Below are 15,591 nucleotides of genomic sequence, written 5' to 3'. Positions count from 1 at the left end.
ACCAATGGGAGCGCGGCACGGCGGGGCGGGCGCGGTCGCCATTGGCCGGCGGTGATGTCAGGGCGGCGCGGGGCGGGGCCCGGCTGGGCAGAGCGCGGGGCGGCGGAGGAGCCGCGGGTGCGCAGCGAGAGCGGAGCGAGCGGCACCGGGCGGTACCGGCACCGGCACCGCGGGGACACGGGCACTACCGGCACCGCGGGGATAGGGCCACTACCGGTACCGGCACCACGAGGATACGGGCACTACCGGTACCGTGGGGACACGGGCGGTACCGCGGGGACACGGGCGGTACCGGCACCGCGGGGACACGGCAGCGGCGCCGTGGGGACACAGCAATGGCACCGCAGGGACACGGGCGGTACCGGCACCGGGCGGTACTGGCACTGCGGAGACACGGGCAGTGGTACCGTGGGGACACGGGCAGTACCGGCACTATGGGGACACGGTACCGGCACTATGGGGACACGGTACCCGCACCGCGGGGACACAGCAGTGGTACCGTGGGGACACGGGCGGCACCGGTACCGTGGGGACACCGGCGCTTGGCAGGGACACCGCGGGGCTCTGCGGACGCTGCGGCAGCTCCGGCGCTGCGGCAGCGGGAGGAGCCCCGGAGGAGCCCCGGGCTCGGGGATCGTCCCGCGGGTCCCTCCCGGTGCCCGTTCCAGGGAGCGGCTCTGCCCCCGCATCCCCTCGGAGCCCCTGCGGGTGCCCAGGTTTGGGAGAGCAGCCGGGGGATGGTTGGGGGGTCCGGCCCGGGGATGGTTGGGGGGTCCGGCCGGGGCTGAAGCTCAGCAGCTCTTGGAGCAAAGGGAGCGGGACCCCACGGAATATCGGCTTTCCCCCCCGTGTGTTTCAGGTGAAAGACGATTTCTTGGAAAACCACGTCAAACCCCAGGGTGTCCAAATGCCAGCCCCCACCCTGCAGCCTGCCCAGCTCCCTGAGTAACCTTCACTGGGGACCTGCTGTCACTCGGAGTAAGAACTGTGCTCGCCTCGTGCTGCTGGGTGAGAAATTCTTCTGGGGGAGGAGGACGGCAGTGACACTCGAAGCCTGCTGGAATCGCTGGCTGTTGTGGCAGAAAGCCCACGGGAGCCTTCAGCCTGGAATTCTGCAGGGGGACAGTGCCACTGGAGGAAGTGGCAAAGCCCTGGTAGCAAGAAGAGCCTGAGTGGGATCATCTCGAAAAGCCAGTCCTCTCTTTTGCTGTTCCTTTAAGCTTCTGTGTCCTCCACTTCACCTGGTTTTCCCTCTGCCCTGGAAAAACAGCTGGGACAAGATGCACTGAGGTGTCACACATCAAGAGAGGAAATCTTGGATCCTGCCTCAGTGGCTGCTGCCCCCACAGCACAGGAGAGGAGCAGAGCCAGAGGGAATTGCTGCCATTCCCGGCTCCTGCCCGCCCCGTGCTCGGTGTCCCCTGTCCCTGGGCGCTGCTTGATGGGGATCTCTGCTGCAGGAGCAGGCTCTGCACTCCCGGGCGGGCGAGCAGGGCTGGCACAGCTCACTCCTAGATGCTGGAAAGGCCGTGTGGATAAGCTGCTGCTGGCAGAAGATCCCTTCTGGAGCAGCTGCTGGCTGTAGGCCCAGCGAGCCAAGGGTCAGGAGAGCCTGTCCTGCAGCATGGCTTCCAAGCTGGAGCACAAGGAGACCCCCCAGGCCAACGGGGCCGTGCCCGGGGACTGCCTGGCCAGCCCGGAGCGTGCCCAGCCCTCGGATTTCCTGGGCACCGACGGCACCGGGGTGGAAGTGGTGGTGCTGGAGTCCCGTGCCAACGCCAAAGGGGTGAGGGAGGAGGATGCCCTGCTGGAGAATGGCAGCCAGAGCAACGAGAGCGATGACACCAGCACGGAGCGCGGCGCCGAGCCCGCCTCGCCCCTCAAGGAGACCTCGTTCTCCATCGGGCTGCAGGTCCTGTTCCCCTTCCTCCTGGCTGGCTTCGGCACCGTGGCTGCTGGGATGGTGCTGGACATTGTGCAGGTAGGGTTGGTGCTGTCCTGGCTCTGCTGGAATAATGGAATAATGGAATAATGGAATAATGGAATAATGGAATGCCAAGGCTGGTTGGGCCACGGGGAGGGAGGGAGGGAGAACAGTTCCCCTGGCTGGGGAGGGGGAGATAGGGAGCCCTCCATCACCTTGTCCCAACCCTGACTTTGGAAATTAAGCTCAGTGAATTTAAGGAGATGGGAATGGTGTGAGGAATGAAGGAAGGAAGGAGAGGATGCTGTGGGGGAGAAGTTGCAGCTGAAGCTGGGAACTGAGAGCACTCACAGCATCACAGCTGGGGAGAAATCCCCTCCCTGCTGCTGCCTGGTGACATCCCAGCCCCAGGTTCTGGCTCCTCTTGTCCTTTTCCCACCTCAGGGGCTTGCTGTGCTGTTCCAGGCTCGTGCCAGCCAGGTTAATGTTTCTCTCAGGATGTGCCAGGCTCATTCCAGAGCTTCCTGCGCCGCTTCCCGATGCTCTGGAAGCACCCAGGAGTGACAGGGCTGTGGAGGTGACTTTTAGGAAAGGCCAGCAGGGAGCTGGCAGTCGCCTCTGGATGGAGACCGAGGTGTTCCCTGTGGCAGGTGACGCTGTGGGAACGTGCCAGCCTGCTTGTGTTTCCATGTGGGAATGGTGCCTTTGCAAACCGAGGCTCCTGTGCTGATCCACACCACATTTCCCAAGCGTGCCTGGCAGCAGAGCAGCTTCTCCTTTGCCCTGGAAGCCAGGCTGGGCAGAGCCTCCCATCCCCGAGGCACAAAACTGGGCTCCTCCATCGCTTTGGGATGGGGATGCAGCAATTTGGGAGCTGTGGGCAGCCAGGAATGCTGTGCTTGGAGCTGCTGTGTTTGCTGGGCTGAGGCAAACAAGCCCTGGTGTGGGCACAGAGAGGCTCCAGTGTCAGCCCTGGCAGCTGGGATCAGCCCAGCACACTGCCAGGAAGTCAGAGGGGATTTTTTTTTTTGGGAGGGTTTGTGGTTGGTCAGGCAGACACTGCTCGTGCTGTCCTGCCCAGAGCAGCGATTTCCCTGCGTGCCTTTGTGCTCTGGTCATCCCTGTGGCCTCTCCTGGTGGAACCTGCCGGGAGAGCTGGGCAGTCCCTCCAAACAGGAAAGGCTGGACGGGGTAAATTAATCCGGGAGAGATTTACCAGAATCGTTCTCTGAAAAATAAGGACATTTCCAGCATGTTTTCCCTTCAAAAAAAAAAAAAAAATATCCCTGCAAACTCATGCCTGGCTCTTCTGGAAGTTCCCCAAAGTGATTTGAAGCCAAGCTGAAGTTTTTCCTGGAGCAGGCACAGCCCCTGTGGCTCAGCCCTGTGTTCTCCTGCCCTGATTGTTGTGGCCTTTAGGAACAAAACTTTGTAATTCCTGTGTCCCACAGCAGCTCAGCGTGGGCTGGGCAGCTCCAGCTCCCTTCAGCCTTGGGATTAAATGAGCCATGGAAATGCCATGGGGTGGGGAAGGGGGATGGATCTTCCAGAACCTGCAGCAGGGCCAGGTCCAGTTCACCCCTCCAGTGCTGCATGGGAGACACTGGGATCCAGGGCAGACCCTGAAGGATCCTCTCTGCTGTGTTTGTCTCTCTAAAAACCAGCTTATTTCTGGATTTCTGTGCTTCTCAGAGGGGCTGATAAAGGGATTTTAACAGCTCCGTGTCCCGAACTGAAATTCTTATTTCCTCTTTTTTTTTATCTTTTTTTTTTTGTCTTTTTTTAGTCTGTTGGGGTTTTTTTTGTTTGTTTTTATTTTTTTCTCCCTGACTTCCCCCAGCAGCCTGGCTCTGGCTGTGGCCCTGGAGCCACTCTGTGGGCACTCCCCTCCACAGGGATCTTTGTTCCCTGCAGGAGCCACCAAGGCTGTGGAGCCCCACAGACTCCCAGTGTTGTATAACATCTTATATTAAGAAATCTGGCAGGAGCCCACGGGTCCTGCTCTGTGCAGCCAGCGAGCTGCTGAGCTCTGCAGAAATCTCCTTGTTTTCCTTCCCCCCCCCCCCCCAAAAAAAAAAAAAAAAATGGCTTTTCTTCCTTTCTCCAGGAGCAGCCCTGTCCTGTAGGGCTAAAACTTCATTTCCAAAGCCAGGCTTGGGACAGGGTGATGGAGAGCTTGAGCTGGTGCCTGCTGCTGCCCCTGTGAGCTCTGGAGCCAGGCAGGTTGTGCACAGCCAAAAAATGACAATGTGGCTCTGCTGGAGTGGCTCTGGTGACAGCCAGCCCGTCCTGCTGGGCAGTGCCAGCCTGGTGCTCGCTGCTGGAGCCCTGGGTCCTGCCAGGAGGGGTTGGAATGAGGGATTCACCCTCTGGACACGCAGCAAAACCATCCCAGAGGCTCCTAAAAATAGCCTGGGGAGAGCTGAGCTCAGCTGCTCCTGGAGGGGCCCTAAAGGAGGCACAGCCTGAGCCTGGGTGAAGAATTCCAGGTTCTTCCCCCAGCAGGGAGCTCAGATCACACAGAATCCCAGAATTCAGGCTGGAAAATCTCTCCAGGATCATCGAGTCCAAGCTGTGCCACATCCCCACCTTGTCCCCAGCCCAGAGCCCAGAGTGTCACATCCTTGGGCACCTCCAGGGATGTGGGGACTCCAAACGTCCCTGGGTGACCTCGGGAGCCTCATCCTGCAGCAGGGACAGAGCTGGGATTGTGAAATAGCTGGGAGATCTTATCTGTGTCCCTGAGAGTCAGCTTGGCATGAAATCCCTGAGGGTTTGGGTTGCAGGGACCTTAAAGCTCGTCCCATTCCATGGCAGGGACACCTTTTCCCCATCCCAAACTGTTCCAAGCTCAACCCAGCCTGGCCTTGGACAATTTGGGATGGGGAGTCCACAGCCTGTGCCAGGGCCTCCCCAAGCTGTCAGAAACGTGAGGAGGATTTTTTATTTTTAATGGAAAACACCTTTTCCCTTTGAGGAGAAATGATCCCACTTCCATCTCAGTCTTGCCTCCACTTTTTTTTTTTTATTTGCCTCCAACGATTTCTCAAGTGCAGCTTGAATTTGGTGTTGCAGAGCACCAGGAAACTGTTGGCTCAGAAGGGTGGAAAAACAAACACAAAATAACAGAACTCCTTCCCCTCAGGAAGCTGTCAGGCAGGCAGGTAGATTTAGATTTGCTGGGGGCTTTCCTTGTCCTGGAGAGGAATTTTTATCCCTGGTGAGGGTGGCACTGCCAGGGAGGGCTCTGGGAGGGCTGGAGCCTGGCACAGGTGACATTGGCAGGTGACATTGGCAGGTGACATTCAGCACATCCCCAGCTGGGATTCCTGTGCTCTGTGTCCTCCAGGGGTGGGAAACAGCAGAGACTTTGGGCACTGCCCATAAAAATGGGGCAGGGAGGTTTGGGTGTTTTTAAATGTGGCTGTGAGGGGTTTTGGAGTGGTTTTTGTGTTTTCAGCTGCTCCCCTGGAAGGCTGCTTACCCTGCAATTTGCAATTGCTCTTTGTTTTTTTCCTAAATAACCGTGGCTGCCTCTGTCCCTCCCTCTCCTCTGGAGAGGCAGAGGAGTTGGGAAATGCCCGAGTTAACACAAGGTAGCAGGGAAAGGTGGGCTGGGTTTTGGATCAAAAAAATAAATAAAAATATTTACGTTTGCAAGATACACTCATAGAAAAGGCTCTCAGCTGAGACTGACCAAACTTCAGCACTCAAATCTGCCAAAAACTGCAAGTATTGGGCAAAGCCTCTCCACGTTTCCCTGTTCTGGCCTCTGGGTGTGTAAACATTTTGTCACTGGTGACTCTTTGGGGGATTTTTCACTGAAAGTTGCTGGCTCAGAGCGGATTTTTTCAGCCCAGCAGGATCATGTGGTCACTGCTACAAATGTCAGGAGTGGGAAAAGCACTGCAGGATTCCAGATGTGGCAGCAGGGAGGGCACTGGGGCGTCTGCTCAGGGCAGTGCCAGGTGGCAGAGGTGACAATGAGGGGGTGACACTGAGCCCAGAGCAAAGGTTGGTCTCGACCACGGTTTTATTTCATGTGCTTGAATCCTGCAGCACTGGGACGTCTTCAAATACGTGACTGAGGTGTTTATCCTGGTTCCTGCTCTGCTGGGCCTGAAGGGGAACCTGGAGATGACGCTGGCATCTCGCCTGTCCACTGCTGTGAGTGCCCGGGGCGCTGGGGAGGGAGGGCAAAACCTCCCTGGGGAGGGGCTGTGTGTGTGTGGGGCAGGTCAAATTCCCCAAAATCCCCTCTGGGGATGACAACGGGCACCAGAGCTGGGGTTCAGCCTGCTGGGAAGGTGTTCCCAGCCCGCTGGGCTGATGGGATTTGAAGGATTAATGATCCTTAAGCTTTGCTGACAGTTCAGTTCCTCGGGCTGGCTGCTGGGGCCCGGGGGCACAGGCTGGGAGCTGGGTGGGATCCAGCTTTTCCACCAGGAGCTGGGCACAGGAATGTCACCAGAGCAGGCTGGCAGGAGCCTGGGGACAGAGGGGAGCTGGCTGGGGGACTCCAAGGGATGGAGATCACAGCTGGGTGTTTCTCCTGCTGGAATCCACTCTGGTCCCTGGAAAACGGGGAGCTCCCTGTGCTCTGGACATCCCTGAAAATCCCAGGGCATCCCAGGGCATCCCTGAACATTCCTGGGCATTCCTGAGCGTCTCTGGGCATCTCTGAAAATCCCTGGGCGTCCCTGAACATCCCTGAGCATCCCTGGGCATCCCTGAACATTCCTGGGCGTCCCTGAACATCCCTGAGCATTCCTGGGCATTCCTGGGCATCTCTGAACATCCCTGGGCATTCCTGGGCATCTCTGAACATCCCTGGGCATCCCTGGGGGCTGGGGCAGGCTCTGGCAGCTCCCCAGAGCTCTGTGTGAGCCCAGGAATTGCTCTGTGTCTCAATGTTCTCCCCTGGAGCTGGGCAGGGCTGGAGAGGGACCCACACCCTGTCCTGGCAGGGACAAGGACACTCCTGACAAGGACAGGGACACTCCCTCCTCTGTGAGGCATCTCCAGCCTGATGTCCCTGTGTCCCCATGGTGGGAGCTTGGCATCTTCCCCCTGCAAGGTGTTCTCTGCCTGCTGCCGGGATTTTAATTCCTCTGGGGTGAGAATTCCTGATGGGAGCCCTCACAGGAGGCAACCAGGCCCTGGTCCTGGTCCTGGTCCTGGTCCTGGTCCTGGTCCTGGCCCTGGTCCTGGCCCTGGTCCTGCTCCTGCTCCTGCTCCTGGTCCTGGTCCTGCTCCTGGCAGTGCTGATGTTCCTCAGCCCAAGGAGCTGCTTGGGAAGTGCTCACTGATGGAGAATAAAATTCTGCTTGGCTCGTTCTGTGCTCTCAGCCCTGGCCTTGCTGCAGGAGGAGGCCCAGCAGAGCTGCAGGGTTGGTTTCTGTCTGGATCTGCTCTGCCAGCTCCTCTCCTCTCCTCCCTGGGGAGGTTGGTGCCGTGGCTCTGCTGCTCTGGCAGGACAGAGGCTGAGCTTTGTTCACCCCTTCGCTCTGGGAAACAAATCCCTTTGTCTGACTGCCTCAAACGAAGGGATCAGGGCAGGGTCCCTGCCGTCCCAGCCACGGGGACCTTCTCCCTGCTGGCCCTGGCCACCCTCTGGGCTGCTCTGGGGCAGTGCAGGGACAGGGGCAGTGTTGGTCCCTTCCTGGGGGCAGCTTTGGCACAGGAACGAGGCTGTGGGAAGTCAGGAATGCAGAACTTTGCCCTGCTGGCTGCAGGAGGGGACACCAGCACAGGGACACCCCCAGCTCCTGTCCCCGAGCTGCCCCTGGGCTGGCATCAGCCAGGCTTTGGCCTCTGCCTGCCCTCCTTAAAATCATGGAATCATTAAAGCTGCCGAGCACCTCCAGGATCATCCAGGGACCTCCGTGTGCCTGTGCTGGTGGGACAGGAGCATCTCTGCTCCCAGGGGTGTGCAGGGAGCTCCCTCCCCCTGGCCAGAGCTGCCCCGGGTGGATCCTGAGCTCTGTGCACAGGGGAGCAGCCTGCACTGGTTCCTCAGACTCCGGGTTTCTAATTAGCGCTGCTTTAAGGCACCTCAGAAATTCCTTTCACAATTAAGAGGCAGAACTCTCCCCCACTAGTTAAAGGATTAAGTGCCTACAGCGAGGTTGTGTTAATCCCAGCCTAATTGCCATGTGGCTGGAATTTTAAGGTCAGGCTTCATATGGAGCTCAGATTCCTGTGCTGCTCCCGTCAATTTTTGTTGGTTTTCCTCCATTCCTTCCTCCTCCCTGCCCAGAAGGATTTGCCCCAGAGCTGGGGGCTCTCAAGCACATCCAGCAAGGAGAGCAGGGGGATTAATTAATCAATGATTTCTGGTTTTCTTGTTTGCTTTTCCACCTGAGAGGAGGAAAATTGCTGCTGTGCACGAGTTTGGTGCTGTCAGGCAGCACCTCTGACCTGCATTTCCCACTCCAGTGCTGGAGCCTGTCTCTTTTTCCCTGAGCTCATCAGCTCCTAATGATGCAAATGGGATAGAAACTTATCCAGGAGGATAAAGGGAGCAGAGCTCGTGCCCTGCAGCGATTCCTCTGGGTTAGTTTGGATCCTACACCAGGAATTAAAGCAATTTCCATCTCCTGGTCACCCAGGTGACCCCTGTGCCACTGCTGCCTGCTCCTCTGCGTGTCCCCACGTGGCACCAGCCTTGTTTGCTCAGCTTTTTCCAGGCCAGGAGGGCACAGAGCAGGGCACAGAGCTGACCTGAGGGGCAGCTTGACCCAGCTGGGCCCCCCAGGCGTGGCTGGGTCAGCAGAGCAGTGAATTCCATCAGGAATGCACTGAGGGGCTGCAGGGGCACGGGGAGGTCTCGCTGCTTTTGCACCATTCCCAGCAGATTTTTTTTTTTTTTTGGTTGGTGTTGATTCCCCTCCACACTCCCCTTTCCTGCTGAATTCTGCTCCTGTAGGAGCTGAGGGTTTGAGGTTCTCAGCTGCTCCTGGCAGCAGGGATTTGGCTGTTAGCAGCTGTGAGGTGCTGTCAGGCTTTAGTGGTGTCTCCTTTGCTCCTCCAGGCTAATATTGGCCAAATGGATACACCCAAAGAGCTCTGGAAGATGATTACAGGGAACATGGCTCTGATACAGGTAAGGAGAGGGAAGGGGAATATTTGCAGCTGGGGCAAGCCCAGCTTTGGCCGGGTTTAAATGCCCGGGTTCTGCTGTTTGCTGTCAATATTCTGTGTCTGATGGGGAGGCGAGTGGCACCTTTGTGGCCCTGCAGGTTGGACTGGGTGTTTCCATGCTGGATTCTGATCCCCCTGGGTGGGGGATCATAGAATAAAATCCTGGAATTATTTGGGTTGGAAGGGACCTCAAAGCTCATCCATTTCCCATGGACACCTCCCCCTTATCCCAGGCTGCTCCAACCTGGCCTTGGGCACTTGCAGGGATGAGACAGCCACGGATTCTCTGGGCAGCCTCTCCCCACAGCCTGGGACTGTTTTGGTGTCTTGGTGAGCCTCTTGCTTTCCATTTCCAGGTCCAGGCCACCGTGGTTGGCTTCCTGGCCTCGATTGCAGCCGTGGTGTTTGGGTGGATCCCCGATGGGCACTTCAGCATGGACCACGCCGTGCTGCTGTGTGCCAGCAGCGTGGCCACTGCCTTCATTGCTTCCCTGGTCCTGGGTGAGAGCCACCCCCTCTCTCTCTTCCTAGAATATTTCCCTCCCCTCATGGCCTTATCATGGAGGTTTTTATCCCCTCGTTCTGGCTGCAGGCATGATCATGATCGGGGTGATCATTGGCTCCAGGAAGATGGGGATCAATCCTGACAACGTGGCCACGCCGATTGCTGCCAGCCTGGGGGACCTCATCACGCTGGCTCTGCTCTCAGGGATCAGCTGGGGCTTGTACAAGGAGCTGGGTGAGGAGAAACAAAGAGCCTTTGTCTCTGCCTGCTCCTTGCTGTGTCCTCCCTCTCATTTCAGCCCTCTCTGTGCTTGGGCTCTGAGGGATTCCTGCTCTGGAGCTCCCTAGTGCAGGTTAGGGCAGGGGATGGATCTGCTCACTGCCTTGTGCAGCTCCTGCTCTCCAGGTGAGGTGCTCAGGGAGGGCTTGGCCCCTTCCAGGTGCTTGGCTGGGGCTGGAGCAGTGGGATTTGGCAGATTGGGATTCCAGCTCCAGCTGGGGATCCTCAGGGCAGGGCTGCAGCTGGACACTCCCAATTTCCTCCTCCTTCCTCCTCCTCTTCCTCCTTCCTTCCCTGGGACACGGGGCTGGGACTCAGCCAGGTCCATCCAGGGGTGAAGGGAGCAGCCCTGGGAGATCCTGCCCAGGCTGGGGGTGAGGATGAGCAGCTGGAATTGAAGAGATCTCACTCAGATGTGGAAAACAGATCCCGGTGTTTCCCTTTCCCCCCTGCCCCGTGAGAAGGAACCACCACAGAGTCCAGGCTGGCCTGGCCCAGCTTTCCCTGCCTTTCCTGCAGCTCCTGAGGGCCGTGGCTTTTTATTTCTTTCCTTTTCTTCTTCCCTTTCCCCCACCCCAGAGAGCAAAGCCTACGTGAACCCCTTGGTGTGCGCCTTCTTCATCTCCCTGCTGCCCCTGTGGATCGTGGTGGCCAAGAGGAATTCAGCCACGAGGGAGGTGCTGTACTCGGGCTGGGAGCCTGTCATCATCGCCATGGCCATCAGCAGGTGGGGCTGTCCCTGTCCCCAAACCCTCCCCCGGGCTTATCCCAGCCCTGACCACCTCCCCCGTCTCCCCCTGCAGCGTTGGGGGGCTGATTTTGGACAGGACGGTGTCGGATCCCAACTTTGCCGGCATGGCCGTTTTCACACCCGTCATCAATGGTGAGTCCTGGGCTGCCCTGCCCTGGGGCTGCAGCTCCTGGCAGGCTGGCATTGGCTGGGATTGCAGGACAATCGTTCTTTTTTGGGGTGCCAAAATTATTCCTTTGGAGAAGTAGTTATTCCCTTAGAGAAGTTAGTTAGTTAGTCCCTTAGAAAAGTTAGTTATTCCTTTAGAAAAGTTAGGTATTCCCTTAGAAAAGTTAGGTATTCCCTTAGAAAAGTTAGTTAGTTATTCCTTTAGAAAAGTTAGTTAGTTATTCCTTTAGAAAAGTTAGTTAGTTATTCCCTTAGAAAAGTTAGTTAGTTATTCCCTTAGAAAAGTTAGTTATTCCCTTAGAAAAGTTAGTTATTCCTTTAGAAAAGTTAGTTATTCCTTTAGAAAAGTTAGTTAGTTATTCCTTTAGAAAAGTTAGTTAGCTATTCCTTTAGAAAAGTTAGTTATTCCTTTAGAAAAGTTAGTTAGTTATTCCTTTAGAAAAGTTAGTTATTCCTTTAGAAAAGTTAGTTATTCCTTTAGAAAAGTTAGTTAGTTATTCCTTTAGAAAAGTTAGTTAGTTATTCCTTTAGAAAAGTTAGTTAGTTATTCCCTTAGAAAAGTTAGTTAGTTATTCCCTTAGAAAAGTTAGTTAGTTATTCCCTTAGAAAAGTTAGTTAGTTATTCCCTTAGAAAAGTTAGTTAGTTATTCCCTTAGAAAAGTTAGTTTTTCCCTTACAAAAGTTAGTTAGTTTTTCCTTTAGAAAAGTTACTCCTTTAGGTAACCAGGGGCACACAGGTTTGGCTGTGCCACCCTTACAGGTGAAAGGCCTGGGAGGCTATTCCCTAAAAACCCACATTTCCAGGGATTTCTTCATTTCCTTATTCCTCCTGCCTGGTGGAACACCCTCACCTTCCAAAATATTTGCGCCTGGCAACACAAAGATTTGTTTTTGTACCTTGGAGTCAGGAAATCTGATTGGTTCTGGTGTAAAGTTTTCACCTCCTTTCTCACCAGGAGAACTCAATTTGTGAATTGTTTTTGCAATAGGTGGAGTTAATTCTGAGCCAGTGCATCTTGTGCTGCTGGTTTTCACGGTTTCATGTGAAAAAGAATAGTTTTGAACTTCCTGTGTCTGTTTTGGTGCCTGACTCATCATTTTTGTTTCACTTATTTCTTCCACCCTGAGCTGCAGTAACAGAACTGCTTCAGCTTTGCCCCAGCTCCTCACACCCTACAAAAGCAGAATTGGGGTGAAAAATAAACTGTCCCACATCACTCCAGCACCTGGCACTTCCAGGTGTGCTTGAGAGGAGCTCCTGGAGGCGCCTGGGACGTGCCCTGAGTGCTGTCTGTGCCCTGCAGGTGTGGGTGGCAACCTGGTGGCAGTGCAGGCCAGCCGCATCTCCACCTACCTGCACATGAGTGGGGAGCCTGGAGACAGCCCTGGCCCGGCCCCCAGGAGGTGTCCCAGCCCCTGCAGCACCTTCTTCAGCTCAGGTAGGGCCGTGGGTGCAGGGTTTGTGCCAGCTGAGCTCCTGGGGTTGTGGCTGCAGCGTTGTCACAGCCAAGGGAGGGGCTCAGGGCAGCTCTGGGATCGATGGTCAGGCTTGGGGTAGGGAAATGTGGGTGTGGGATGAGCTGGAGGGGACCCACAGGATCATCCCCCCCAAAAAAATCCTTGCAAAAAAAAAATCCCTGCAGCCTTGGGGTGTGGAATCATGGAATGGTTTGGGGTGGGAAGGGACCTTCAACCTCATCCAGGACACCTCCCACTATCCCAGGCTGCTCCCAAGCCTTGCCCAGCCTGGCCTTGGACACCTGCAGGGTTTAAGTCAGGCCTGGTGTCCCCTTTGCAGACGTGAACTCCCGCTCTGCTCGTGTGCTCTTCCTGCTGGTGGTGCCGGGGCACTTGGTGTTCCTCTACACCATCAGCTCCATGCAGGGGGGACACACCACGCTCACCCTCATCTTCATCGTCTTCTACATGACAGCAGCGCTGCTCCAGGTGAGCTGGGAGCCCTCAGGGGGCTGGGCTGGCTCCGGGGACACGGGTGTCACCTGTATTGGGCACCTGCCCAGGTGTACAGACCCTGGCCCTGCCCGAGAGATTCCGTGCTGGGCACAGGGAGCCCGGGTGGGATTGTCCTTCCTGGACACACAGTTCCTCTGTCCTGCCATTCCTGGGGACTTTAGAATCTGCCTTTGGTCTCTTTTTAAGTCCTTTTGGTAGCCAAAGTGTTCCCCTCCTAATCTGTCCTGGGGGGTGATGGTTGGAAAGAGGATGTGGAGTTGGCATTTCCTGGAGCTGATCTGGGTTTAGGAGCTGTGTGTGACAGTTCCAGCTCCATTTTTGGGGTTTTGCTGTGTTTCCCTGATCCAGGCTGGGCTGATCTGGGCTCAGGAGCTGTGTGTGACAGTTCCAGCTCCATTTTTGGGGTTTTGCTGTGTTTCCCTGATCCAGGCTGGGCTGATCTAGGCTCAGGAGCTGTGTGTGACAGTTCCAGCTCCATTTTTGGGGTTTTGCTGTGTTTCCCTGGGCCAGGCTGAGCTGATCTGGGCTCAGGGCTCAGGAGCTGTGGCTCTTCCAGGTGCTGATCCTGCTCTACATCGCTGACTGGATGGTGCACTGGATGTGGGGCAGGCACCTGGACCCTGACAACTTCTCCATCCCCTACCTGACAGCCCTGGGGGACCTCATTGGGACAGGGCTCCTGGCCCTCAGCTTCCACGTGCTCTGGCTCATTGGTGACCGGGACTCTGATGTTGGGGATTAAATCCCTCTGCTCCTCCCTTCCCACAGCTCTCCCCCTTCCATTTGTTGTTTCTTTGCTTCCCCTTTCCTCCCACCCCCTCCGGATTTCATCTTTGATATTGGATTCTCATTATTTTCAATGGGAATTTTACGTGGTTTCTACTTCAAGCCGAGTTTGTACAGAGAATCTATCTAGTTTTAGGGAGGACAAACAAACAAGCAAACAAAAACAAAAGTGTAACGAGACAATCACTAAGTGCAATTTTCGTGGCAGTTTTGTCTGAACCAAGGTTCCAGTGAAGTTCCTGCTCTGTCAGGTCGTGCAGGGAGCCCCCCCCGGAGGTGAAGGGCCGCTTTTTTCGCTTCATAAGCGTTTTAAACCCTGCAGGTTTAAACCCTGCTCCCTGCAGGTTTTGGTTTGGCTGAGCTGGCCCCTCCTGGCTGAGGGCACGGGGCTCTCTGGAGCTCACACCCCGAGCTGGGGATGAGGAGGGTGATGAGGAAGGCTCCTGTGTTCACCCCAGCGATGTGAGTGAGCTCATTTGGAGATCCCCCAGCCCTGCCTGGCTCCTTCAGGCTCCCTTGTGCCCCCCAGCCCAGACTGCTCTGCTGTTCCTGCCTTGGTAAGCCGGGCTCAGCTGCTCTGAGCTCTCCCCACCGTCCCCTGCCCCACACATCCTCTCTGGAGCCCTCCTGGGTGGACAAACAGCTCCTGCTTTTCGTGTCCAGTGCTGCTGATGGGCCCAGCACCTCCCCCAGCTGAGCCTGGGGAGGAAGGCTTTGTTCCTGGTGCCTGTTAGGAAAGGATGTCCATGGGATCCACAGGATTTCTCTCTGTGGAAGGAAACAGCTGGAAGTGCAGGCACAGCTGGATTGGTGCAGCCCTGTGGCACAGGAGCCCCCCCCCCCCCCCCCCCGCCCCTCGTGTGAATTTGGGATTGGGGTCCAGCCCAGCTGGGAGTGCAGGGTTCCCTCCTCTGCTGCTCCCCCTCCTGCTTTTTGTGCTGCTCACGTCGGGGCTGGCTGGAATTCCTTCTCTTGCCCGTGATGGGAAGGCAGCAAAAATCCAGAGAGGGCACCCAGATGGGCAAGTGAAGACCAAAGTTAGTCCAGGATCCGTGTCCCAGCCCAGGGTCTGGGTGCAGATCCTCTCACTCCACAGCTGACACTGCTGGAAAAGGGGTCAGGATTTGGGAATTCTGGAATCCCACGGGATTTGCAGCCAAACCTGGCCCTTGGCTGCTCCAGGCCCTCTCTGGAGTTGTGGGAGCCTTTCCCTGCTGCTGGAGGTGTGCAGGAGGCAGGGATGGGCTCCAGGCTGCTCCTCTCAGCCCCTCACAAGAGCAGGGTTGTATTTCTGAGATGATTTCCCCCTTTTTTTTATTCCCTTGCTAATCCAACATCAGGCTCACTCCTCCTGTCTCTGCTCCATCTCCTGTGTGGGATCAGCTCTGATCCTCCTCCTCCACTCTGGGACATCTCACACATCTCCTTTGGCCAAAGCTGTGCTCCAGGTAAAAAAACCCAACCACAAAACAAACCCAGTCCCTGCTGTGCTGACCTCTCAGCCCAGGGACTTCTGGAATATTTTTCTGGAATATTCTCAGCTGCTCACTTGATTTCTCTGCCTGATGTTGAGGAATAAATGCAAGATTTCTTTCCATTAACACTTCAGCTTTTATGGATACACAGAGAAACTCTGCTGGCCTTTCTGCTGTCACATCACTTCATTCCCCAGGAAAAGATTCCCTAGAGGAGGAATCTGCCTCTCCTGGTCAGGGGTGGTGGGGTCTGTACATTAAAAATGGTCAAAGGTGTGCTTGGGGAATGGTCAGGGAAGAATCTAATTCAAAACTGAGGAATATCGATGGAAACACACAAAAAAAAATTACAAACCTCTTCCCACTGGTTGCACTCCAATGCATGCCTACTCTCCACAGCTGCCTGCAGATCAAAATCCTGGTTTACTCTTTTATTAAAGCAAAAAGACTGTCTTAATTATTTATAGTTCCTATAACTGACAGATGTTGACCTTAATGGATAAATTATATTTGGTTAAATAAAGATGACATTTATTTATGTGGACTGTGGTGTTTTTTTTTCCTTCGGGTTCAAGGCCCTTCTCAG

The 15,591-nt window shown here is 55.8% G+C and overlaps 1 protein-coding gene across 2 annotated transcripts; it reads left to right on the top strand.

Moving 5' to 3' along the window:
• Positions 1-106: 106 nt before the first annotated feature.
• On the top strand, positions 107-15,543 carry SLC41A1 (solute carrier family 41 member 1). 2 transcript variants are annotated; one of them, XM_014872662.2, is made up of 11 exons: positions 107-248; positions 860-1,981; positions 5,984-6,091; positions 8,958-9,029; positions 9,424-9,568; positions 9,660-9,806; positions 10,431-10,578; positions 10,655-10,734; positions 12,075-12,209; positions 12,569-12,717; positions 13,301-15,543. In XM_014872662.2, the coding sequence occupies exons 2-11, from the start codon at positions 1,625-1,627 to the stop codon at positions 13,484-13,486; spliced, it is 1,527 nt and encodes a 508-aa protein (XP_014728148.1). In that variant the 5' UTR covers positions 107-248; positions 860-1,624; the 3' UTR covers positions 13,487-15,543. The 2 variants fall into 2 exon arrangements, with proteins under 2 accessions (XP_014728148.1, XP_088036727.1); XM_088180601.1 differs by having other exon boundaries at positions 110-216.
• Positions 15,544-15,591: the final 48 nt, after the last annotated feature.

Source organism: Sturnus vulgaris, chromosome 29 (genome assembly GCF_052056855.1).
Source record: "Sturnus vulgaris isolate bStuVul1 chromosome 29, bStuVul1.hap1, whole genome shotgun sequence".
NCBI lineage: Eukaryota > Metazoa > Chordata > Aves > Passeriformes > Sturnidae > Sturnus > Sturnus vulgaris.
Note: the sequence above shows the minus strand (reverse complement) of the source record. Positions and strands in the feature narration are given on the sequence as shown.

Coding starts and splice junctions, on each gene's coding strand:
- SLC41A1 (XM_014872662.2), top strand. CDS start 1,625: ATGGCTTCCAAGCTGGAGCACAAGGAGACCCCCCAGGCCAACGGGGCC. Junction 9,030..9,423: donor GGAACATGGCTCTGATACAG/GTAAGGAGAGGG, acceptor TTCCATTTCCAG/GTCCAGGCCACCGTGGTTGG. Junction 12,718..13,300: donor TGACAGCAGCGCTGCTCCAG/GTGAGCTGGGAG, acceptor TGGCTCTTCCAG/GTGCTGATCCTGCTCTACAT.